At 49.2% G+C, this 26,437-nt stretch overlaps 1 protein-coding gene across 22 annotated transcripts in view; it reads left to right on the plus strand.

The window, feature by feature from the left end:
• The window catches only part of LOC129817489 (afadin-like), a 130,154-nt gene that overhangs the window by 87,985 nt on the left and 15,732 nt on the right, over nt 1–26,437 (plus strand). For 15 of the 22 annotated variants that reach the window (XM_055872780.1, XM_055872765.1, XM_055872775.1 and 12 more), the window contains 11 exons: nt 461–481; nt 1,764–1,909; nt 2,982–3,076; nt 4,806–5,071; nt 5,339–5,482; nt 5,820–6,018; nt 6,322–6,425; nt 8,056–8,136; nt 24,247–24,312; nt 24,631–24,704; nt 25,913–26,031. In XM_055872780.1, coding sequence (XP_055728755.1) covers nt 461–481; nt 1,764–1,909; nt 2,982–3,076; nt 4,806–5,071; nt 5,339–5,482; nt 5,820–6,018; nt 6,322–6,425; nt 8,056–8,136; nt 24,247–24,312; nt 24,631–24,704; nt 25,913–26,031 — 1,315 coding nt within the window. The remainder of the gene's footprint in view (nt 1–460; nt 482–1,763; nt 1,910–2,981; nt 3,077–4,805; nt 5,072–5,338; nt 5,483–5,819; nt 6,019–6,321; nt 6,426–8,055; nt 8,137–24,246; nt 24,313–24,630; nt 24,705–25,912; nt 26,032–26,437) is intronic. The other 7 variants (XM_055872768.1, XM_055872787.1, XM_055872774.1 and 4 more) reach the window with 1 other exon arrangement.

Raw genomic sequence — 26,437 nt, forward strand, 5'->3', positions numbered from 1 at the left:
CTTATAGAAATCAGGCTTACAGTCATTAAACCCATTTAAAGATGGATTTTTATTCTGATGATTTTGGAAATCCAAGTCTTAAACCTCCATGAGGGACATTGGACATTTAATCTGTGTTCCTTAAAAAATCAAATATGCACAGCAATGTCCCTGTTTCCTACAGGGAACAGAATTGTGGGTACATTCAAAACTAGTTTCTGCAAGTAGGCTGTGCCTTCTCTTGCTATATTTAAAGGAAAAAGCATTTCCCATACACTACCAAAGTGGAGTTCATGTGTATTGCACATGACCATGTGTGTTGTGTGTTGTGTTCTGTTGAGATGCCTGTGAGTGAATCTCTGTCCATGCCATGGTTTTTGTTGACAGTCTTTCTCTGTCCTGTGGGATGTCTGTCTGTCTGTCTGTCTGTCTGTCTGTCTGTCTGTCTGTCTGTTTGTTTCCTCCCTCACCTCTGTGACAGGAGATTCCTGAAGCGGACCAGGTAGGACACCTAACACGTTGCTAGGGGAGAGAGTGCTCTCTCTCTCATCTCTCACTCAGTCTCGCCATCTATCGACTCAGTCAAGCTTCGCTCAGTCCTCCATGCTTCTTTTCTCCATAACAGAAACCAAAAACCCCTCAACCAAACCGCCAAATAATCCCTTCTCCTACAGCTGGACTCTAAAACACCAACATAATAACCCTCATTCAGCCTTCAACCTGGAACATGTGGTACTAAAAACAACTCCAACAAATCTCTGATTGTGGCAACATTGAAATAATTGTCATTTCCATTTGACCTCATGCTTTACTGCACTTCCGTGTGGATGAGAGACGAACCCCAACGTTCTTTTGCTTTTGTTGAATTTTTCCCTTCTACATTTTTAATTTTGTCTGTGGTTTAACATGGTTCTTTTGGATGCGTTCTGTTCTGTGGCCATTCTGAAGTGGGGGTGTTGTGGGGATAGACGAGTGTGGAATATACAGGGACCAGCGCCGGCCGAGACAAGTCGGGCAGACCTTGTGTATCCCTTATTCTTTGAGATAAGGTGACATTAGCTCATCACACAGACCAGACACTGGGCTCTAAAGCACTAGCAGCCTGTTCAGTTTAATCCTGTTTATCTCTGCTAAATGTTAGAGGTGTTCAAGAACAGCTTCACAGGGTAAAATACATGAGTACTGAGCTGAATGTCCATCCCAGACCAGTATTTGTTTGTATACTGGTTGATGTGGAATGTGGTCCCTGTGCAGAGATGCAGTAGCTACTACTAGAGGAAGTAGACCGCATTTATATCAGGACATGCAGAGAACTGCTCCACACAGAAGCTATCAAGAAAATATAAGTGGAATAAAATTCCCTGTTGGCACTGTTCTAACGTCAGTTTTCCCTAAATGGTTATGGTTAGGATTGGGGGAGGGTCAACTGATCTTAGATCTGTGCCTATTAGCTGTACAGTATGTTTATTCCCTCAACTTTAATATGACAAAGAGCCTGTTAATCCAGTAGTCTACTCTGCACAGCCCCCCCCCCCCCCCCTCCAAAACGGACCCTCTGGGAGAGGCTGTGACTGGGGGCCAGTGTCTGGTTCTGGACGTCTTGGATTGGGGTGGGGTGGGGTAGGGTGGCAGGTGCACGAGTCTATCCCTGGAGTGCTGCTACTGCTCATGGCTGTGAGTCTGAGAGAGTCCCCCCTTCACCCCGTGTCTGTCTATAGCTCCTCTCTGACCCCCTGCTCTCTCTCTCTCTCGGTCTGTCCTACTCTGTGATTGGTGTATTCCAGAAGCAGAAGAACATTGCGGGGGCCCTGGCTTTCTGGATGGCCAATGCCTCAGAGCTGCTCAACTTCATCAAGCAGGACAAGGACCTGTCGCGCATCACACTAGACGCCCAGGACGTGCTGGCACACCTCGTCCAGATGGCCTTCAAGTGAGTGCCCCGACTTCCTCCCTACCCTCTGGCCCCGTCTCTTTCCTAACCCCTGGTCCTCTCCTCTCTGTAGTTCTTCCTCCGTCTTCTTGGCCAGCCTCTTTAACTGCCCCTGTTTGTCTTCTTTCCACTCCTCTTTGCCCCATCATTCCCACTTCTTGTTCCTGTCCGTCTTCTGATCACTTCTCCCCCCTTTCTCACCCATGACCTGGAGACCAGGCTTTACCTTATCCTCCTCCCAACACTACCCTGTCAGTCCTGTGTATGCCATGTCTGCATGTACGCCATCAGGGCTAAATCAAACCACATGTGAGTAATAGTATGATTGGACAATTATTATGCTAATTCTAGATCAAAATGTGAAGTACCCTGCCATTGCTGGCATCGATTCTCCTGAGTGAGAAAACAAAATATAGATGTCTGCTGCCCATGGAAAAATGGCTCTCGTTCACAATGTTCTAGCTAGTGGTTAGTGGCCCATGCTAACTTCTGCCTGAGTTGTCCCATGAGCAATAAAAGTAGCCGAGGGTCAGGGGGTTAAGCAAGATAATTGTGTTGCTTCAGCTCGGACCATGTAAGGATCTGGAGAAAGTAAATCTTGGACTTTTCCGTACTGCTTCTGGAGTCTGTGTGTGGATGCAGGAACACAAAGGGGAGCTGTGAATACGTGGAATGTCTTGGGCCTGGCGTGTGTTGGCCAGACTGGAGCATGGCTGTATGGGCCTGGGGAGAGAGGAAAGGTCCCAGTAAAAACAGTTTCCACGGCTCTCCCATTCCCCTGTTCCCTCTGTTCTGCTCCCTGGAATGGCTAGCTGAAACAACTGGTGCTTTGTCTTTCCGGAGCAGAGCGGTGGCCGTGCCGGCCAGGCCAGACCACTGATGTACTGTGGGATTCCAGAGGAAGCCCCGTTAGGGCAGTGGAAGTGTGGGTGTGTGTGTGTGTGTTGTTCTCAGGCCAAGGGAACGTATGTGTGTTTGACTTTATGTAGGTGGTCGTATATGCATTGTATGTGTCTTTTGTTTATCCATATCCATGTGGACCATACAGAACCAATGTGTTGTGTTCTCTCAGGTACCTGGTCCAGTGTCTGCAGTCTGACCTGAGTAACTACATGCCTGCCTTCCTGGACGACCCAGAGGAACAGAACCCTCAAAGGCCCAAAATAGGTGACTCACCTCTGTTCATACACGGTCTGACACTCTTACTGTGCATATATACTGTATATATACTGTATACATTAAACTCATCCAGGCCACAGTGGGGATACTGTTACATTTGTAAACTCGGCAACAACAAAAAAACGTCCTCTCACTGTCAACAAACTTAACATGTGTAAATATTTGTATGAACATAAGATTCAACAACTGAGACATAAACTGAACAAGTTCCACAGATATGTGACGAACAAAAATGGAATAATGTGTCCCTGAACAAAGGGGGGGGTAACAGTCAATATCTGTTGTGGCCACCAGCTGCATTAAGTACTGCAGTGCATCTCCTCCTCATGGACTGCACAAGATTTGCCCGTTCTTGCTGTGAGATGTTACCCCACTCTTCCGCCAAGGCACCTGCAAGTTCCCGGACATTTCTGGGGGGAATGGCCCTAGCCCTCACCCTCCAATCCAACAGGTCCCAGACGTGCTCAATGGGGTTGAGATCCGGGCTCTTCGGTGGACATGGTAGTCTTGCAGGAAATCACGCACAGAACAAGCAGTATGACTGGTGGCATTGTCATGCTGGAGGGTCATGTCAGGATGAGCCTGCAGGAAGGGTACCACATGAGGGAGGAGGATGTCTTCCCTGTAACGCACAGCATTGAGATTGCCTGCAATGACAACAAGCTCAGTCCGATGATGCTGTGACACAACGCTACAGACCATGATGGACCCTCCACCTCCAAATCGATCCCGCTCCAAAGTACAGGCCTCTGTGTAACGCTCATTCCTTCGACAATAAACGCGAATCCGACCATCACCCCTGGTGAGAAAAAAACGCGACTTGTCAGTGAAGAGCACTTTTTGCCAATCCTGTCTGGTCCAGCGACAGTGGGTTTGTGCCCATAAGCGACGTTGTTGTCGGTGATGTCTGTTGAGGACCTGCCTTACAACAGGCCTACAAGCCCTCAGTCCAGCCTCTCTCAGCCTATTGCAGACAGTCTGAGCACTGATGGAGGGATTGTGCGTTCCTGGTGTAACTCGGGCAGTTGTTGTTGCCATCCTGTACCTGTCCCGCAGGTGTGATGTTCAGATGTACCGATCCTGTGCAGGTGTTGTTACACGTGGTCTGCCACTGCGAGGACGATCAGCTGTCCGTCCTGTCTCCCTGTAGCGCTGTCTCACAGTACGGACATTGCAATTTATTGACCTGGCAACATCTGCAGTCCTCATGCCTCCTTGCAGCATGCCTAAGGCATGTTCACGCAGATGAACAGGGTCCCTGGGCATCTTTCTTTTGGTGTTTTTTAGAGTCAGTAGCAAGGCCTCTTCAGTGTTCTAAGTTTTCATAACTGTGACCTCAATTGCCTACCGTCTGTAAGCTGTTAGTGTCTTAACAACCGTTCCACAGGTGCATGTTCATTAATTGTTTATGGTTCATTGAACAAGCATGGGAAACAGTGTTTAAATCCTTTACAATGAATATCTGTGAAGTTATTTGTATTTTTACGAATTATCTTTGAAAGACAGGGTCCTGAAAAAGGATCTTTCTTTTTTTGTGGAGTTTATTTACATTCACAGCTACACCGTATGTAACTCTGATTGTTTTTTAAAGTGAGCCCTCTAGTGGGGACATAGTGTATAGAAATCAACTGAAACTTTGGACTGGTTATTCACTCCAGCAGTAGTGGAAATGTAAAAATGCATTCCTCATCCTCCATCTCTCTCTCTCCCCACGTAGAGGATGTTTTGCACACCCTGACGGGCGCCATGTCGCTGCTGCGTCGTTGCCGTGTCAACGCGGCGCTGACCATCCAGCTGTTCTCCCAGCTCTTCCACTTCATCAACATGTGGCTGTTCAACAAGCTGGTGATGGAGGCTGACTCTGGACTGTGTTCACACTACTGGGGCGCCATCCTCCGCCAGCAGCTCAGCCACATCGAGGCCTGGGCAGAGAAACAGGGCCTGGAGCTGGCTGCCGACTGCCACCTCAGTCGCATCGTACAGGTATGATCCACCTATCTTTGTCCAGCATGGCACACCTGTTAGCTACCCAGTGTTTTCCATATGGTGACTTACTGTAGGCAGGGCAGGCTCGTCCACCTCAGAAGAATGGTTTCTATTGAATACTTGTCAGCAGCTCTGGGTGATCCTTTAGGATCCGTTGTGCCTTAGGAAAGTTGTAGGGGAAGGACTTCAGCGTGGACAACAGGTCACTATAATTCAAGTTCTTCTCTGTCATTAATTGTACTCTGTTGTGTTGTTCCTCCCCAGGCTACGACTCTCCTCACCATGGACAAGTACTCTATGCAGGACGTGCAGAACATCCACAACACCTGCTTCAAGCTGAACTCCCTGCAGCTCAACGCCCTCATGACCAACTACCACTGTGCTCCTGACGAGCCTTACATCCCCCCAGTAAGACATGACAACACACTCCTCTATTCACGTGCGCACTCACACACTAGTTACAATGAATGACTCTGAAGTGGAGAAATAGGGGTTTGTGGTTTGAAGTATTGCTTAACACAAGTCTCCTCCCATAGTTGTAATATGTTGGAGTTTGAGCTGTCATTTTGGGGTAAACATTAGCTAAGCTCCCCACTTGACTGATCTTCCTAGCTCCCTTTTCCAGTCCAGATAGCTGTTTCTACTTTGTGGAATATTGAGGAAACAGTCAAAGGACTATTACACACATCCCTCTCCTCTGATGTAACTAAGCCCCCATTGGTCCGTCTGGTGTCTCCCCCTATAGGAGCTCATAGACCACGTGGTTGCCGTGGCGGAGAACACAGCAGATGAACTGGCCCGTAGCGACGGCCGAGAGGTCCAGCTAGAGGAGGACCCTGACCTGCAGCTGCCCTTCCTACTGCCCGAGGACGGCTACTCCTGCGACGTCGTGAGGAACATTCCCAACGGATTCCAGGAGTTCCTGGACCCCCTTTGTCAGAGAGGTACTTGTGTGGAGGAGGAAACAATAATACACTCTATTCCAGAATGTCACAGCGGTTGTGTTCTGTCTAAACCTAAAGTTGTGAACCAATCAGAGGCTGGGCTGGCCTGTGTTTGTTTTGTTGACGCGTAGGCAGTGGAATGTAGTAGCTATGTAAGAGGAGACTGGAGAGCTGTTTGCTCCTGTCCTCATCAGAGTGTTTGAGAGAGATTCCAAGAGTTGTTCCTGCTGCCGGGTCACTGTAGTCTCAGATCTGTACTAAGTAGAAGAAGATAACTGTGATTTCCTCTCGTGTCCTGTGCAGGATTCTGTCGGCTAACCCCTCACCCACACTCCCCTGGGACCTGGACCATCCACTTTGAAGGAGTCGACTGCGACAGCCACTTCTCTGCAGACAACTCCAACCTGGTAGGTGTCCCTCCGACCGTTACTGCTGTAGGACTATGCAGGACACCATTACATTGAGCTGCATGATCATGCACATTAGTGCCTGTTAGTCATGATGCAGACATGTCCTTGTACATTAGCCACCATATTACTAAGTAACTGAGAAGCACAGAGGAATGAATAGGCTGCTGCTTTTAGCTGTTTATAACACTTGAATATATTTCAATTACTCAACTTCTCTGTTTGTGGCTTAATGTTTTGGCATCGCTTGTTTCCAACGATCGTATGGTAAACGTTAATGTCCCATGCTGCTGTCATGCAATCACCGTTCTGCCCTGCTCTACTTAACACTAACAGACCTCCCCCCAACACACAGACACACACACACACACACTCCCTCCTGCTCGATTTCAATCAACACCAATTACACCACAGAGACCAATAAGTGACCAGAGAGCTCTGGAACGGCAGTAAATTATACCCTTCTCACCCTAATCACACAAAAAAAGAAATGACACTGCTTCCTGTATATTTACCCTCTTTTTTTCCCCCAGCTCTCCTTTTTCATGCTTCAAACCTCAGCTCAGGGTGGGCATTAGCCCCAGCCCCCACAGTAGTAAAGGGACCAGGGAGAGGAGGGGAGAGGAGGAGGGCGCCCAAACCGTTTAAGCACCGCTGAGGTTTTGATTAATGGCCTCTTGGTCGTGTGTCAGGCGGGGTGACCCCGGCACCCCGCCTCATGTTTCCACTGCCTTGCTCCAGAATCACTACTCTAGTGTTCCATAGAGTACCGCTGTTAGCAGCCATTACAGGGTTAATAAGACAGAGACACAGGGGATCCCAGAGGAGAACAACAATGGGGTAGGTTTCCCTGGTCACTAGTCCAGACAGGAGGTGTTACTGTAGCTAGCCTAGAGCAGTCAGACTTTTGTCATCCTAAAAACACGTTCTCTCTGGAGAACATGCTCACACTGGCAGGTGTTTGAGTTAAGAGTTGGTCTCTTACTGCAGAATATCTGTTGTCTGAATGAATGTTTTCTTTACTCATTGTAGCCAGCTGAACCCTGCATCACCCTGCCCTCTAGCACTTGGTGAAATCACTCCAATGGCATTCAGAAAGACTTGTTCTACACCACATCACACGATGAGAAATGCCACCAGATCCCTGTTAATGTGGCTTTGTATCCACTCTCTGTCTCTGAACTATGTGGCTGTACAGCATAGCTCAGCGAAGAGTTGTTTGTGTCTTTGGGGCTGTTGAGTCTCAATGTGTTCAGTGCCATAGGGACGAGAGGCAGTCTGTGTGGAAAGCCCTGCCCTCTCCCTCTCCCCACCCTGCTCCCAGGCAGCCCTCTTTTTAAACGATCCCATTGAGATCCTCTGGAGCCAAGCGCATGTGGCTTTCATTCTTGACTCCTCTCCCTCTCCAGCTCTCTCTCTGTATGACGACCCTGCTTTGCGCCTATCCCTCTGCTCCCTCATCCAGCGCCTCATTCTGCCTGAGAAACGTCCAGGAGAGAGCTCCCAGCTCTGAGAGCCCTGTAGAAGCCTGACTGACCTGCTCGCCGGATCCCACCGTTGACACCAACTGCACTCTAGCTCTTTCAGTACATTTCTCCTAAGCTAACGCTGCTGTGTCCTCTCGTTGCAGCAAATGCGGAAGGAACCGGAAGTTGTGACGGTCACCCTGAAGAAGCACAATGGCATGGGCCTCAGCATTGTGGCTGCCAAGGTAAGACATCTTTTAATCCTTTCCTTTTATTATTGATAATGTATTTGTCGATACCCACTAGTGCTCCTTCAAGAGGTTTGTGACTTCCTGGCTGGAAGGGAAGTGTTATGTGACTGATAAGAAATACACAGATTCAATTAAGAAATAACCCAGAAACATTGACATTTGTTGCGTCCATGCTCAAGCAGACTTGATGACTACTGCCTGGTGAACACACAAATAATCCAAAATAAGCCCTTCTCTCAATTGTTGTCAAGAACCTGCCTGAAGGTGTCCTCATTTTCAGTTCAACAACATTGCCGGTGGAACATGCTGTTTCTAGCAGTGTTGGTGAGGATGGATGTAAGAGCCTTAGGTTGTACTGGGTTCTCTTCTGTGTTTGTTTACTACATTAGCCTGCCGTAACTCCGGATTGTGTGTGTGTGTGTGTGTGTGTGTGTGTGTGTGTGTGTGTGTGTGTGTGTGTGTGTGTGTGTGTGTGTGTGTGTGTGTGTGTGACTGCCATGTTTCAGCTGGCACCATTATAGCCCAGGTCTGACCCGGGTTGGTCTGTGTGGGTTAATTGGAGTGTGTTTCTGCCGTATGTCCACCAGATGCGTATACGTTTTGCCGTAAGTTGTTTTTGCCGGATGTCTAGTCAGCATTTTTGGTACTTGACGCACATGTGCTTTGCAGGGCTGCAGAAAGGTTTGCAGCATGGAGGAGAAGGTCATTTTCCCTGTCTCTGGCCTCCTTGCCCTGTTCCACCAAAGCACCGATTTCTACCGCGGCCTCCATGCAAAAAATGTTGCATGGAGACACATTGCCAATATGATTGGATTATCTGGGCAGTTGAATGTGAAATAATTAGCTGGAAAGGGGGAGCTAGGTGCTAGCAATTTCTAAGCTAACTTGGAAAGTGGTTAGCTTTGTAGTTTGTACCACCACGCGGTAAAGCACACCACAGCCTAGTGCAACAGCCCCAACGCCGCGTTGCGGACTGCTCCATTGGCAATGAATGACGTTCGCCGGAACGCAAAGATTTTGACGCATCTGGTGGACATTAAGGCTTTAGACTGTCACTGACAGATGAATGAGAGTCTGAGAAGAAGAGGGGGCGGATGGATGGTGTGTGGGGCGTGCGGATGGATGGTGTGGGGCGGGCGGATGGATGGTGTGGGGCGGGCGGATGGATGGTGTGGTGCGGGCGGGCGGATGGATGGTGTGGGGCGGGCGGATGGATGGTGTGGGGCGGCCGGATGGATGGTGTGGGGCGGGCGGATGGATGGTGTGGGGCGGGCGGATGGATGGTGTGGGGCGGGCGGATGGATGGTGTGGGGCGGGCGGATGGATGGTGTGGTGCGGGCGGGCGGATGGATGGTGTGGGGCGGGCGGATGGATGGTGTGGGGCGGGCGGATGGATGGTGTGGGGCGGGCGGATGGATGGTGTGGGGCGGGCGGATGGATGGTGTGGGGCGGGCGGATGGATGGTGTGGGGCGGGCGGATGGATGGTGTGGGGGGGGCGGATGGATGGTGTGGGGGGGCGGCGGATGGAGGAGGAGTGGGGCGACGGATGGAGGAGGAGTGGGGCGACGGATGGAGGAGGAGTTGGGGGCGGTGGATGGAGGAGGAGTTGGGGGGGCGGATGGATGGTGTGGGGGTGGCGGATGGAGGAGTGGGGGGGGGGGGTGGATGGTGTGTGGGGGGGGGTGGATGTGTAGGGGTGGGGGGGAGGGGGGCGGATGGATGGTGTGGGGGTGGCAGATGGAGGATGAGTGGGGGGGGGGGGGTAGAATAGAGGGGCCTCCCTGAACTGTTTATTTTCAAAGCACAGTTTTTGTATTTGAGGAGGTGGGGGCCACACCCTCTGTTTTTACTGCTATTTTCAACCTGAGGTGGAGGGAGAAAGACCGAGAGAGGTGGGGAGAGAGCAGAGGGAGGGGAAAATGGGAGGGGAGGACAGGAGACAGAAGGAAGGCACGAGTCCGAGGCAGACTGGAGAGGCGAAGGAATGAGAGAGAGGGGGAGTGTGAGAGAAGAGTAATTTGCCCAGTGCAGAACACACAGCTGGGTAGTGCTCTGAAAGTTTACCCAAACTGTTGCAGAGTAGCGAGTGGCTAACGCTGGTGGACTGTTTACTTAAGTCTGTAAATGGTATTTCCTACTCTGGCTGGCTGCTGATTATTTGTCATATGGCGTCCTACAGTAGAATGTAGTGTGGACCTCTTTCTTTCTCCCACTGCGCCGCACCTAGTATCTCCTTTAGTATCTCCTCCTTCGTTAGCTGTTTTGTTTTGGTCTCTGACTGTGTGATTATTACACACAGTACATCTGGGCTGTGATCTGCCCCTCATTGTGGACTTTTAATTGAGCCTGAGCGCGAGCCAGTTCTAGCCGAGCGGGAACTATCTACCTACACCATGTGGTTCTCTGTGGTTGGAAAGAAGGACGAGTCGGTAAGGCGCTCTCTCTCTGTCTCTGTCTGTGTGTGTTAAATACCGGTGTGACTGTGTATGTGTGGTGGGTGGTGTGTAGCCGTTTTGGCAGAAGAGGGGGTTGAGGATGGGAAGACACAGGTAATAGTCCTCCAGTATGTGCTGCTGTTCCACTTGCTCAGTGTTCTCTACTGCTGTAAGCTTCACACCGTCTTTCATATTTGACGCCTGTAGAGTTTTCTCTAATCAAGTATTATTTTCAGTTTAAATTCCATGTTTTGCAGGGCTGCTCATTCAAAATGTATGATTTCTCTTTTGCCAGAAACTCAGACCAAATAAGCCTCCAGCTCACACCAGTTCATCATATTGCTGTGACCCGCTATGTAAGGAACCTAGGGCGGTTCTCTACTGAGCTATTACCCAGTTTGGGCTGTCCAGCTGCTCTACTGCTGCTATCTCAAGACCACACAGTTAATGATTGTCAAGGCGATGCAGGCACACAGGCCAGAACGTCATCTCTGGGACAAGAGCTTAAATTGCCTAACTTTTGTCCCCTTGATTCTGCTCTGACAGGCCTAGTTTTGTGTTTACTCCAGGCTGTTATGCTGCAGATGTTCACCTAAAGGGCTTCGTGGGGACAAGACTGTTGGGTTCCAAATGAGGAAGAACAGGGGGATATCCTGACCCTCTCTCTCCACTCCACCTCACAGGGGAGTCCTGCTGCTCATTGTCCAGCATTTCCCCCCACTGATGACAACCCAAGGCCTGGGGAAGCTATTCTGATTAATCTTTCCCCAATCTGGAGGTAGACAGACTGGCCCTCGAACTAAACAGACGTTCTCATTCCTTTAGCGCTTTTTAAATATGATATAAGTTGGCTTGTTTTGTCTGTTTGTTTTGTAGATGTTGAGACGATAGTGATAGAACAGTAGTGTAGATGCAGCTATACAATGATTAGCTGGTTGAGTACAAAGCCTATGGTCTCCCTCCAGTAGAGCGCTGTAGCAGCAGTAACAATGGGAGGATGTGCTCTGAGCTCGCGGGGCTGTGTTTCCTGCTGCTGGCTAGCTCGCTGGCTGGCTGTGTGTGAGACGGGACTCTGAGCATTAGCTTACAACTGTGTGTGTGTGCTTCTCAGAATGTGGTTGCACTGGTCACTGCCACTGCCTGCCAGTCCTGCCCTGGAGCACAGCAAGAGTTACACCATGTAGGCCTACAGTAGTCTATATTTCCTGGGTGGGTTCTACCGTATGTACTCAACTGAATGACAGTGGTTACTAGGAACATGGCAAAACCCAGTTGTGGGTTCCCAGCTAACGATCACTCCCCTTTTTCCTTTGCTGTTCTTTCTCTGTGACAAATGGAAAGTTTAGTTCAATGCCCAGTGAGTTCACTGTTCCAATTGCCCTGCCACGGACCCTTCTGTCAATCGCATGTTGTTTTGGGTGAAGTTGTACGCGGTGACGCACACATTATCAATTTAACACTTGGCCTTGTTGCCTCCCTAAACAAAGATCTAATCATCTAACCTCTACGGGAGCCATGCTCGTGTCGAGACAGTTTGCCACTTTGAATCCTGGCGCCTAGTAGAATTTCACAGCACTCAAACTGCCTCATGCTGTCAGTTAGGATTGGGGTGGATGCTCACATTTGTGACAGCACTCATTCCATGTTTGACTGCACCTGCCTGGATTAGCAGCAGGTACTGACAGAGAGGAGGGAGTGTCTAATTTAAGGCAACATATATATGACCACCACGTAGTGTTGGAGGAATGGAAGGAAAAGCTGCTAGAGGTTTTAACATGCTGTTCTCTAGGTATTCTCCTCTTCATGCTGTTAGTAGTGTGTCCAGGGGACCAGACATCTAGTCTCCCTCCATAATTGTTCCTCTTCAATCTGTGGAGCGATGGATCCAGTGATTTGTGAGTGTGTGCGCGTGCGTTTGACCATGTTGGACGTGGTTCTTATCAGACTGACATGTAGCACATCTGGCTTGAGTTAGCCCCTGAAAGGTCCCTCGTTCCCGCCGCTCTGTGAACTACTGTTTTTATGACATCATTAGAGCAGTGAGCCTGCCGTGTGTGTGTCCTTGTCTACAGCCTTGCAGATTTTAGACAGGCTGTCAGAGGCACAAGTTATTAAACAACAAAATGAAAGACTTGAATAGCAGATGATGAATGAGTGAGAGATGGATTGTACTCTCCAGGGAAATATCCAAATCCGCCCCCCCCCTTCTAAACAGAGCCCCGTCTGCCTCTGTCAAGACTGAATAGCCTGTTTAATAGAAAACCACATGAAGAGCCTAGCAGCCTCCTTTAACCATCACACACCCCCAGACAGAGGGGCGAAGACACCGATTTGTGTGGTCTCCACTAAACCAAGCAAGCCCCGCCCCCCACCACACACACACACACACACACACACACACACACACACACACACACACACACACACACACACACACACTCTCAACAGAGGGAAGCATACTGGAATGATTTAGACCGCAGGCAGATGTCAAGACATCAGATTAGTGTGGTGCCTAAGTGTGTCTGTATCCTGTTCATCTGGAGTTGCCCAGAGTTGGCCCAGTGTGACGATCGCACTGTCTGACACACTTCTTATCAGATTCAAGAACACATTCTCTTTGTTTAATTCGCTGTCATCAGACAGAATGTTCCATCTTGAGAAAGAGAGATAAGAACAGAGATGAGAGGGGAAAAAAGTTGGTTTTGTGAGATGATATTGTGCTGCTAGTTTCTTGCTCCTTCTTTCTCCAGTCAGATTGTGTAGCGGAGCCTGAAATAATGAGTGTATGGATGGATGGAGCTGTTCACGTCTCAGTATGGAGCTCCGCTTAAAAACCAAAGAACTGTGGACAAATTGACTTGTGTGTGTATTATAGTAAACTTCCTGAGGACTCCAGTCCACCGCATTCGACTTGGTGTGATTAACTATTCTTTCCTGTGCTAAACCCAAAGGCAGGAAACTGCATATCATAGTATGACTATGTCCTATAGGAGTCTGGTTTAAGATATGCACACTCACACACGTATGAATGCAGCCTCAGTGTGAAAGGACAGACAGACAGTAGTTGTGTGGATGCCTTTGCGCCAATTTCCTATAAAGCAAATCTGGGTTACAGTGCACTTCCCTGGGCAGGAAGACTCATTGCAGGACAGGGCGGGTCGGGAGAGCTGTTTGTTTGTGACACAGTACATTTGACTGAAGTAAAAAAAAATATATATATATATATACATTTGGACTGCTTTAGTGGGCTCCCTTCCTGAATCTACATTTTTCCTCAGTCAGCTAGTTTGTGAAAAACTCTGAACAGTTCGCAATTAAAGTAGTAAAACTTAATTTAGATTTTGTAAAAGCACACGTTGCGATAAAGCAGATCTATATTTTGTGGAAGTGCGTCCTCTCCTAATTGGTTAAAACAATAAATTAACTGAAGTAGAACTGTGAGGTTACAGTGAGGTGTGATATGTGTCTGGGCAGTGCTAGCTTTGTGTGGTTGTGTGTGTGTGTGTGTGTGTGTGTGTGTGTGTGTGTGTGTGTGTGTGTGTGTGTGTGTGTGTGTGTGTGTGTGTGTGTGTGTGTGTGTGTGTCTGGGCAGTGCTAGCTTTGTGTGTGTGTGTCTGGGCAGTGCTAGCTTTGTGTGTGTGGTGGTGGCTGCGCAGTGCTAGCTTTGTGTGTGTGTGGTGGTGGGTGCGCTAGGTGTGTGTGAGATGAAGTCCTCTCTGTCCTTACTGGACCCTACCACCAAAGTGTGAGCGTGCTCAGCCTCAGATCATAACACCTGGTAAACTAATCACAAACTACAAAGGAGAGGGTCATTTCCCCTGCTCACCCTGTGTTGTTGACCAGTTACTTAAGAGTGATGCAGTCACTTGTTAGTCCACACATTTAAAGGCGTCAGTGTCTGTCTGAAAAACAGCTCTTGTAGTACAATTTGTGGAGTAAAAAGTTAACAGAAGCGTAACATTGAAATAGACAGCAAGGCACTTGATCCAAAAAGCGTTTGAAAATGTTGTGATACTGCAGCTCCCTATTAAAGTTCTTTATAGAAATTAAGTGCATGATAGTTTCTATCAGATGTTTTTGGGCATTGATCTTTCCTCTGAACAGGTTATCTACAGTGTTGTTCTGGAGCCACATGCGGAGGCTGAACAGGCTGTCTACAGTGTTGTTCTGGAGCCACATGCGGAGGCTGAACAGGCTGTCTACAGTGTTGTTCTGGAGCCACATGCGGAGGCTGAACAGGCTGTCTACAGTGTTGTTCTGGAGCCACATGCGGAGGCTGAACAGGCTGTCTACAGTGTTGTTCTGGAGCCACATGCGGAGGCTGAACAGGCTGTCTACAGTGTTGTTCTGGAGCCACATGCGGAGGCTGAACAGGCTGTCTACAGTGTTGTTCTGGAGCCACATGCGGAGGCTGAACAGGCTGTCTACAGTGTTGTTCTGGAGCCACATGCGGAGGCTGAACAGGCTGTCTACAGTGTTGTTCTGGAGCCACATGCGGAGGCTGAACAGGCTGTCTACAGTGTTGTTCTGGAGCCACATGCGGAGGCTGAACAGGCTGTCTACAGTGTTGTTCTGGAGCCACATGCTCCGAGGCTGAACGTGCTGTCTACAGTGTTGTTCTGGAGCCACATGCTCCGAGGCTGAACGTGCTGTCTACAGTGTTGTTCTGGAGCCACATGCTCCGAGGCTGAACGTGCTGTCTACAGTGTTGTTCTGGAGCCACATGCTCCGAGGCTGAACGTGCTGTCTACAGTGTTGTTCTGGAGCCACATGCTCCGAGGCTGAACGTGCTGTCTACAGTGTTGTTCTGGAGCCACATGCTCCGAGGCTGAACGTGCTGTCTACAGTGTTGTTCTGGAGCCACATGCTCCGAGGCTGAACGTGCTGTCTACAGTGTTGTTCTGGAGCCACATGCTCCGAGGCTGAACGTGCTGTCTACAGTGTTGTTCTGGAGCCACATGCTCCGAGGCTGAACGTGCTGTCTACAGTGTTGTTCTGGAGCCACATGCTCCGAGGCTGAACGTGCTGTCTACAGTGTTGTTCTGGAGCCACATGCTCCGAGGCTGAACGTGCTGTCTACAGTGTTGTTCTGGAGCCACATGCTCCGAGGCTGAACGTGCTGTCTACAGTGTTGTTCTGGAGCCACATGCTCCGAGGCTGAACGTGCTGTCTACAGTGTTGTTCTGGAGCCACATGCTCCGAGGCTGAACGTGCTGTCTACAGTGTTGTTCTGGAGCCACATGCTCCGAGGCTGAACGTGCTGTCTACAGTGTTGTTCTGGAGCCACATGCTCCGAGGCTGAACGTGCTGTCTACAGTGTTGTTCTGGAGCCACATGCTCCGAGGCTGAACGTGCTGTCTACAGTGTTGTTCTGGAGCCACATGCTCCGAGGCTGAACGTGCTGTCTACAGTGTTGTTCTGGAGCCACATGCTCCGAGGCTGAACGTGCTGTCTACAGTGTTGTTCTGGAGCCACATGCTCCGAGGCTGAACGTGCTGTCTACAGTGTTGTTCTGGAGCCACATGCTCCGAGGCTGAACGTGCTGTCTACAGTGTTGTTCTGGAGCCACATGCTCCGAGGCTGAACGTGCTGTCTACAGTGTTGTTCTGGAGCCACATGCTCCGAGGCTGAACGTGCTGTCTACAGTGTTGTTCTGGAGCCACATGCTCCGAGGCTGAACGTGCTGTCTACAGTGTTGTTCTGGAGCCACATGCTCCGAGGCTGAACGTGCTGTCTACAGTGTTGTTCTGGAGCCACATGCTCCGAGGCTGAACGTGCTGTCTACAGTGTTGTTCTGGAGCCACATGCTCCGAGGCTGAACGTGCTGTCTACAGTGTTGTTCTGGAGCCACATGCTCCGAGGCTGAACGTGCTGTCTACAGTGTTGTTCTGGAGCCACATGCTCCGAGGCTGAACGTGCTGTCTACAGTGTTGTTCTGGAGCCACATGCTCCGAGGCTGAACGTGCTGTCTACAGTGTTGTTCTGGAGCCACATGCTCCGAGGCTGAACGTGCTGTCTACAGTGTTGTTCTGGAGCCACATGCTCCGAGGCTGAACGTGCTGTCTACAGTGTTGTTCTGGAGCCACATGCTCCGAGGCTGAACGTGCTGTCTACAGTGTTGTTCTGGAGCCACATGCTCCGAGGCTGAACGTGCTGTCTACAGTGTTGTTCTGGAGCCACATGCTCCGAGGCTGAACGTGCTGTCTACAGTGTTGTTCTGGAGCCACATGCTCCGAGGCTGAACGTGCTGTCTACAGTGTTGTTCTGGAGCCACATGCTCCGAGGCTGAACGTGCTGTCTACAGTGTTGTTCTGGAGCCACATGCTCCGAGGCTGAACGTGCTGTCTACAGTGTTGTTCTGGAGCCACATGCTCCGAGGCTGAACGTGCTGTCTACAGTGTTGTTCTGGAGCCACATGCTCCGAGGCTGAACGTGCTGTCTACAGTGTTGTTCTGGAGCCACATGCTCCGAGGCTGAACGTGCTGTCTACAGTGTTGTTCTGGAGCCACATGCTCCGAGGCTGAACGTGCTGTCTACAGTGTTGTTCTGGAGCCACATGCTCCGAGGCTGAACGTGCTGTCTACAGTGTTGTTCTGGAGCCACATGCTCCGAGGCTGAACGTGCTGTCTACAGTGTTGTTCTGGAGCCACATGCTCCGAGGCTGAACGTGCTGTCTACAGTGTTGTTCTGGAGCCACATGCTCCGAGGCTGAACGTGCTGTCTACAGTGTTGTTCTGGAGCCACATGCTCCGAGGCTGAACGTGCTGTCTACAGTGTTGTTCTGGAGCCACATGCTCCGAGGCTGAACGTGCTGTCTACAGTGTTGTTCTGGAGCCACATGCTCCGAGGCTGAACGTGCTGTCTACAGTGTTGTTCTGGAGCCACATGCTCCGAGGCTGAACGTGCTGTCTACAGTGTTGTTCTGGAGCCACATGCTCCGAGGCTGAACGTGCTGTCTACAGTGTTGTTCTGGAGCCACATGCTCCGAGGCTGAACGTGCTGTCTACAGTGTTGTTCTGGAGCCACATGCTCCGAGGCTGAACGTGCTGTCTACAGTGTTGTTCTGGAGCCACATGCTCCGAGGCTCAGACTTGACTAGACGTGTTACAGCTGTATAATACTCTGTAATTGTCTCCTTTGAGGCGTTCAGCCCCCCCAGCTGTCTGGCTCCGATCACAGGTGTGATGTGTGCCACACTTAGTCCACACAGACACACATCTCCTCTTGGCATCGGGCGAGGCGTGCAGCATGACTGTGAATCGACACGTTTAACACCCTCCTCCGACAATGTTATCATTAAAAACAGTGTTGTAGCTAGCTACTCATGTTCATTCTGTCAGGAGGCAAAAGAAACACCCCTGGTTAGGTGAGGTGCTGGCTAGCGGAGTAGAACACCTGGTTAGGCGAGGTGCTGGCTAGCGGAGTAGAACACCTGGTTAGGCGAGGTGCTGGCTGGCGGAGTAGAACACCTGGTTAGGCGAGGCGCTGGCTGGCGGAGTAGAACACCTGGTTAGGCGAGGCGCTGGCTAGCGGAGTAGAACACCTGGTTAGGCGAGGCGCTGGCTAGCGGAGTAGAACACTTGGTTAGGAGAGGTGCTGGCTAGCAGAGTAGAACACCTGGTTAGGAGAGGTGCTGGCTAGCAGAGTAGAACACCTGGTTAGGAGAGGTGCTGGCTAGCAGAGTAGAACACCTGGTTAGGAGAGGTGCTGGCTAGCAGAGTAGAACACCTGGTTAGGAGAGGTGCTGGCTAGCAGAGTAGAACACCTGGTTAGGAGAGGTGCTGGCTAGCAGAGTAGAACACCTGGTTAGGAGAGGCGCTGGCTGGCGGAGTAGAACACCTGGTTAGGCGAGGCGCTGGCTGGCGGAGTAGAACACCTGGTTAGGCGAGGCGCTGGCTGGCGGAGTAGAACGCCTGGTTAGGCGAGGCGCTGGCTGGCGGAGTAGAACGCCTGGTTAGGCGAGGCGCTGGCTGGCGGAGTAGAACGCCTGGTTAGGCGAGGCGCTGGCTGGCGGAGTAGAACGCCTGGTTAGGCGAGGCGCTGGCTGGCCGGAGTAGAACGCCTGGCTAGGCGAGGCGCTGGCTGGCGGAGTAGAACGCCTGGCTAGGCGAGGCGCTGGCTAGCAGAGTAGAACATCTGGTTAGGCGAGGCGCTGGCTGGCGGAGTAGAACACCTGGCTAGGCGAGGCGCTGGCTAGCGGAGTAGAACACTTGAAAATGAAAAGGAGAGCCACACACTCTAGGAGCTCAGATGTAATAATTGAATAACGCTGGTTATTAGAATATTAAATGATAACATCTGAACTCCTAGAGCACAGGTGTCAAACTCATTCCACGGGGGGCCGAGTGTCTGCGGGTTTTCGCTCCTCCCTTATACTTGATTGATGAATTAACATCACTAATTAGTTAGGAACTCCCCACACCTGGTTGTCTAGGGCTTTATTGAAAGGAAAAACCAAAAACCTGCAGACACTAGGCCCTCCGTGGAATGAGTTTGACACCCCTGTCCTAGAGTGTGTGGCTCTCCTTTTCTTTTTCAAGCTTTCTGTGAACTCAGCCATTAGTGTCAACTTCCTCTCCTTTACTAGAATAAATCAAGTTAGGTCTATATGTGAGAGAGGTGAGATACGTGTTGGATGAATGGGGATTATACCACCTTTAGGCAGGCATGAATACTACCCTGTATTCTGCTACACTAGCCAGCCGTCGTACTGAAAAACAGTAGCAATTAGAGCTCTCGTTAAAGCACTGCAGAGTTTTATTAATGGGCTTTATAGACCTTCTTTGTTTCATGCTGTGCTAACTGAGCCTATGAACTTGGTGTGTGTATTTTGGGCTGAGTGGCCGAGGCAGGGTACAGTAACCCTCCTGCTGTGCCTGTCTGACTACTGCCTTACAGGGTTGTGGATTCCATGAAACACCGCCTCCATCTCTGTCTGTGGGTTAGAGCTCCCATTTCCCTCACATCTCTCCTTGATGTAAAGGCCTTCATCTAGAACATTACTCATACTCTACTAGTCTACATGTTTCTGTGGTAACAGAAGCTCTGACATGTTTTGGAGAGATCAGGTATCACCTACTTATGGCTTTAGATTGGACACCTGGAAGAACACACGTACCATTTTGCTTTTTGGTGACTTAATGACGTCGTAGTGTCGGTCACAACAACCCAAGTGGCGTTGCATCACACACACACACACACACACACACACACACACACACACACACACACACACACACACACACACACACACACACACACACACACACACACACACACACACACACACACATTCCCCGGTTTGTTTCTTCCCCGTGGCAGTATAGATGAAACTGACAGCCTAGTTTTCTCACTATGCCCAAATGTGAGCTGTGATAAGATTTCCCTCTTGTAGGACAATAAACCTGAATCTGTATCAGCCTGGTAGAGGGCCAGTAGTCCTCGTGTGGGTAAGGGGACACCTTTTCCTCCTGCCCCCCCCCCCCCCCCCCCCATCTGTGATGTGACCATTGTGTCCCCATGTCCCCCGCGGAGGACGGATGGCCCTCTGGGCTTAGGTGACTCCCCTCTAGGAGGAGTCTGTCACCCAGCACCAAGTGACAGCACTGGTGATAAGACACAGATTAGTGACTACCACAACAGTGCCAGACTGAACATAGTGACTACCACAACAGTGCCAGACTGAACATAGTGACTACCACAACAGTGCCAGACTGAACATAGTGACTACCACAACAGTGCCAGACTGAACATAGTGACTACCACAACAGTGCCAGACTGAACATAGTGACTACCACAACAGTGCCAAACTGAACATAGTGACTACCACAACAGTGCCAGACTGAACATAGTGACTGCCACAACAGTGCCAGACTGAACATAGTGACTGCCACAACAGTGCCAGACTGAACATAGTGACTACCACAACAGTGCCAGACTGAACATAGTGACTACCACAACAGTGCCAGACTGAACATAGTGACTACCACAACAGTGCCAGACTGAACATAGTGACTACCACAACAGTGCCAGACTGAACATAGTGACTACCACAACAGTGCCAGACTGAACATAGTGACTACCACAACAGTGCCAGACTGAACATAGTGACTACCACAACAGTGCCAGACTGAACATAGTGACTACCACAACAGTGCCAGACTGAACATAGTGACTACCACAACAGTGCCAGACTGAACATAGTGACTACCACAACAGTGCCAGACTGAACATAGTGACTACCACAACAGTGCCAGACTGAACATAGTGACTACCACAACAGTGCCAGACTGAACATAGTGACTACCACAACAGTGCCAGACTGAACATAGTGACTACCACAACAGTGCCAGACTGAACATAGTGACTACCACAACAGTGCCAGACTGAACATAGTGACTACCACAACAGTGCCAGACTGAACATAGTGACTACCACAACAGTGCCAGACTGAACATAGTGACTACCACAACAGTGCCAGACTGAACATAGTGACTACCACAACAGTGCCAGACTGAACATAGTGACTACCACAACAGTGCCAGACTGAACATAGTGACTACCACAACAGTGCCAGACTGAACATAGTGACGTCTGCTGTTGGTTTAGTTGACTCTTCCCTCTATTCAGGGGTTTTAGGTCTGATGGTTTTCATGTTCTTGGCTCATTCTTGTTTATCTGATGCTCTGTGGTGGTAGTTGTGCTATATTAGAACAATTGAATGGTGCAATAGATATGAAGTGACATTGGACATCAAGGTGGGGAGGAGAGGAGGGTATATTGTAGAGTAAATGGCTTTCTCAGGCAGGTTCTGTGTCTGCCTCTCCGCTACTGTGGGTGAACCCTACTCTGGGTTCCCATACCCACAGATCCCCTCTCGGTCTCTCTCTGTCCATCCTCTCTCTCTGTCTCGCCCTCTTTAGTCTTCAGATCCTCTGGCTTTACATTGTTTGCGTTGGCATCAAACGTAAAGCATCACATATAAGGAGTGTGGTAGTTGACTCCTCAACGGTTTATATTTCAGTGGTTGTTTTGGCAGATCTTCACAACGGCCATCAAACACTTTGAGGAATAGTCAGCGGGCGTCCGTCCAAACCTCTCCCGTAGCTTTAGTGTCGACCGCCAGCCTTTCTCAGCCGATCACCACACACTAGCCTTAAAACAACAGTGTGTCTCATCCACGGCAGCCCTCGCGTGAGATGGCTAATGGGCCCACACATGGGTGGCTTTTACTGGTAAAGCTGTCCAATCCCGGTTCTCGTGTTTGACTTGTACATTATTGGCACCTCCAGCTGGAGTCTGTTTCTACCCACAACCCCCTGCTGATCTCTGTTAAGGGTCACCAGAGCCCCACACCCATCCTTTAATTAATGTCGCTTCCAAAGACTCGTGGCCCAGCGTCAAGAGGTATTAGTGCTCAGACGGGAATGTTGATACTGTAAATACAGGGTCTTATTGTGAGTCACTACACTTGAGTAGGAGCATAAGGTGGCGTTGTGGTGAGGTGTTGAACTGGTGCTGTGGGGGAGAAGGACCACCAGGCTGGCTATGCTGTGTGGCGGTATCTATCTGCTGCACAGTGGAATGTGTTGTTGACCGTTGAGGAGGAGGGCTGGGATCTCCCTCTCCTCTGGCTGCTGTCTCTCTGGCCTGTCATACTCCTCCGCTCCAAGATGCTATGTTTTGTCTAGAGGAAAACACCTGTTCTGTTTTCTCTCTCCCTTTGCTTCTCAACACACATTCTCACAATAACATGTTCTTTTTTTATTTAACAAGGCAAGTCAGTTGAGAAAAATTCTTGCTTACAATGACTGCCTACCCCGGCCAAACCCTAACCCGGACGACGCTGGGCCAATTATCCGCCGCCCTATGGTTCGCCCAATCACGGCTGGTTGTGACACAGCCTGCAATGGAACCAGGGTCTGTAGTGATGCCTCTAGCACTGAGATGCAGTGCCTTAGACCGCTGCGCCACTCGGGAGCCCAACATGTATCTGAAGGTTGTGTACTGTACTGGTGGCTCATCAGAAGAGGTCAGGACTCTATATGACTGTCTGACTGTGTATAGGCCTACATGGGGATGCAGGTGACAGTGTAAAGCAGTTTCATTGCTTTAACTGAAGCTGTATTAGTTCCCTTGAATGCATGAAGGAGTTCATGTTCAACTTCTGAAATGAACCGTTTGTTCTCAGTAACACTAATAGTGGCTGGTGGCCAAGTTCTCTGTCAAGTTCATTTGATGCTGTTCGATGGGTTCCTTCAGGCAAGCATGATGTTGAATTGTCAATCTTGAATGGGCTAAGGAGCAATTGTTCAGTGGAGTTCTGGAGTTACAAAGTAGGAGTAAAGTGTATATCTACTATCTAGCCTGCTATGTTTGTACAGGTGAAAGCTATTTTTAGAGTGGTCTGGTATTATTGGGCAATAGCTCCATGTAAACTGTTCTCTCGTGTTATTTTGAAATGGAATGATATTAAACCGAACAGAACAAGTACTATCCCAGGCAGCTCAATGTGATCTCTACCTGATCTTCCCTAAATATTACAGCTGGCTCTGGCCAGGCCATATTGGGTAGTACCCTTTGCTACCTTTAGAGAGCTCAGCAATGGGAAAATACTTTTTCATCAAAAGAACATTTTTATAAAACGCTGACCCTTCAGGGATTCTTCCACACTACTCTAGGATTGTATTTGAATAGTTTGTGGAATGATTTTAGCGGTATTAACTGGTATGGTGATTTGAGGCCTTGTTGGAGTTTTAGTTAGGCCAGAAGGATGAGGGAACCACTCATTATAGGGTTTCCCGGTCTTTCAAATGTGGTGACTGTTAAAGGGAACCAAAACTGGTTGAAGTGGCTAGTCAAAACAGCAGACGGCACGTATCATGTCAAAACAGCAGATGGCACGTATCATGTCAAAACAGCAGATGGCACGTATCATGTCAAAACAGCAGATGGTACGTATCATGTCAAAACAGCAGATGGCACGTATCATGTCAAAACAGCAGATGGCACGTATCATGTCAAAACAGCAGATGGCACGTATCATGTCAAAAAAGCAGATGGCACGTATCATGTCAAAACAGCAGATGGCACGTATCATGTCAAAACAGCAGATGGCACGTATCATGTCAAAACAGCAGATGGCACGTATCATGTCAAAACAGCAGATGGCACGTATCATGTCAAAACAGCAGATGGCACGTATCATGTCAAAACAGCAGATGGCACGTATCATGTCAAAACAGCAGATGGCACGTATCATGTCAACCCTCCTTTGGCCTCGTCTCATGTAGCGTCATTATTAACACCATGTTTTGTTGATACTTCTGTCAACAGTGCTGATTGAATCTAAGTTGTCCCGCTCAGGCTCTCTAGATTCCAGATGAATAGTTTAATTTAGCTGTCAGTTCACTGCAGACAGATGTCTCCAGACAGTGCTACAGTAGCTGTGTGATTTTAGTGATGTGCTATAACCCTAAATGGTCTATGTGTTACTGTTAACAATGTTTCACCAGTGCAGTAGGCCAGCTGATCAGCAGCTGTTCCACAGTAGCATGTGTCACAATAGAACACTGGGGCCAAGTGTCCCAGGCAGACCTTCTTTATGTCCAAGTGTTCTGTCTGTCTCCTTGGCCTGTGTATTGAATGTTCTCCTCGGTCTTCCTCCAGGGTGCTGGGCAGGACAAGCTCGGGATCTACATCAAGTCTGTTGTGAAGGGAGGCGCGGCTGACATGGTGAGTGTTTTAGATCAACGACTACATCCTGTATTCAGAATGACCTCATCTAGTATGTCAATTGTGAAGTATTTTGGCTGTAATGTCTTTTTTCGTAATATGTTGGACCGCAGTAAGACTAGCTGTCTCCATTGGCTAATGGGTGTCCTAATAAATCTGCTCAAATCAAAAATCTAGACTGACTCACAACAATAACTTTCAATGTGTGCACTGCTGCTATTATACAACCTGTCTCTTCTTCCCTCACCCTCTTTCTCTGAGTGCGTGTCTGCGTGTCCGTGTCTGCGTGCGTGTGTGTGCATGTGTGTGTGTGTGTAGGACGGGCGTCTGGCTGCAGGGGACCAGCTGCTGAGTGTGGACGGCCGCAGCCTGGTGGGCCTCTCCCAGGAGAGGTAATGCCTCAGAAATATTTCTGTCCCGCCTTGCCCCGGGTCACTCCACAACACTACTTGGCACTTGTGTACAGATTGGGTTTAGAATTGAAGCAAGACATGTAATGTCCTGCTGTTGTCCTTATAACGCACTGAAGAGAACCCAAGATAGGGAACATCAAGGCCAAGTTGATACAAAGAGCCGTTTCAATAGAAGGCAGTTACACCATGGAACTAAATTGGCTCAATCACGTTGAACGAGCAGAGATTTATCTACAGTGCACTGACTTACAATGACCTCCACCATGTTTATGTTGGGTCTAATAGTAATGAATAGCTTATCCTTGGTCCACACCTCTCACAGATTAATCCTTTACACCCTTTCAAACACCCACAACCTTTCTGTCCGTGTGCCTTTGGTTTCCAAATGCCCAAACAGTTGAAACTCAGTGCTCAATCGCTAACATTCTGTTTTCAAAGAGTTGATTTGAACTTTTAAAATCTAATAGCCATGTTGAAATGTAAGCATTACACTATCAAATCAAATGTATTTATAAAGCCCTTCTTACATCAGCTGATATCTCAAAGTGCTGTATAGAAACCCAGCCTAAAACCCCAAACAGCAAGCAATGCAGGTGTAGATGCACGGTGGCTAGGAGAAACTCCCTAGAAAGGCCAAAACCCAGGAAGAAACCTAGAGAGGAACCAGGCTATGAGGGGTGGCCAGTCCTCTTCTGGCTGTGCCGGGTGGAGATTATAACAGAACATGGCCAAGATGTTCAAATGTTAATAAATGACCAGCATGGTCAAATAATAATAATCACAGTAGTTGTCGAGGGTACAGCAAGTCAGCACTATCTGCTCTTCAGCTGAGAATCTGTTCCAACTCTTAGATTTGTTGGTTGCTTTGAGAAGTTATTGTGTGTATGTGTTTGCCAGTGATTAACCACAAGGCCTTGAGCTCCAAACAGACAGTTTAAAACTGTGGGGAAATGAATTTCTAAATACTATTACATATGGGGAATGTTTTAAAGCCATTCCTGATCAAGTTATGTGAACTCTTTGTCTGCCAATGAAAGTCTCATAAACATCTGTACTTGGTACTACCACGATGAAAAACAACAACTTTGGCATATTTGTTTTGTTCTGTTACATTCAATCATCTCTCCATTCCAATCTATTCTGATTGAGTCCCATGAATATATGTGATGTCCTCGTTCTCTTGTCAGGGCTGCGGAGTTGATGACGAGGACAGGCTCTGTGGTGACACTGGAGGTGGCCAAACAGGGAGCCATCTACCACGGCCTGGCCACGCTCCTCAACCAGCCTTCTCCTATGATGCCCAGAGGTAAGGGTCTGCTCTGCTAGGGCAATGGTGGTGTCTGAAAATTCACAGTGTCCCCTATATAGTGTACTACTGGCCCATAGGGTGCCATTCCAGATGCATACAATGTCCCTTCTTGTTGTCATGGTCTAGAGTCAGTGTTACCACACTAGCATAATCAGGGTTTATGGCGGGCTCTGGCAATCCCCCCCCCCCCCACACACACACGCAATTAAACTTAGCAGTTGTCATTAGGGCTCAAAATTCCATTGAAATGTCAGAAGCCAAAGTCTGAGTTGTTTTGTTTTCAACATCCAGCCTATAGACTTCTGTGGTATTAGAGAGACAGTTGTAGGTTATGGGGTGCTGGCTGGTAGTGTGTGCTGTGAACATGACTGCAGATAGTTAAGGATGTCCATTGTGCATGAAC

Source organism: Salvelinus fontinalis, chromosome 20 (genome assembly GCF_029448725.1).
Source record: "Salvelinus fontinalis isolate EN_2023a chromosome 20, ASM2944872v1, whole genome shotgun sequence".
Lineage (NCBI taxonomy): Eukaryota > Metazoa > Chordata > Actinopteri > Salmoniformes > Salmonidae > Salvelinus > Salvelinus fontinalis.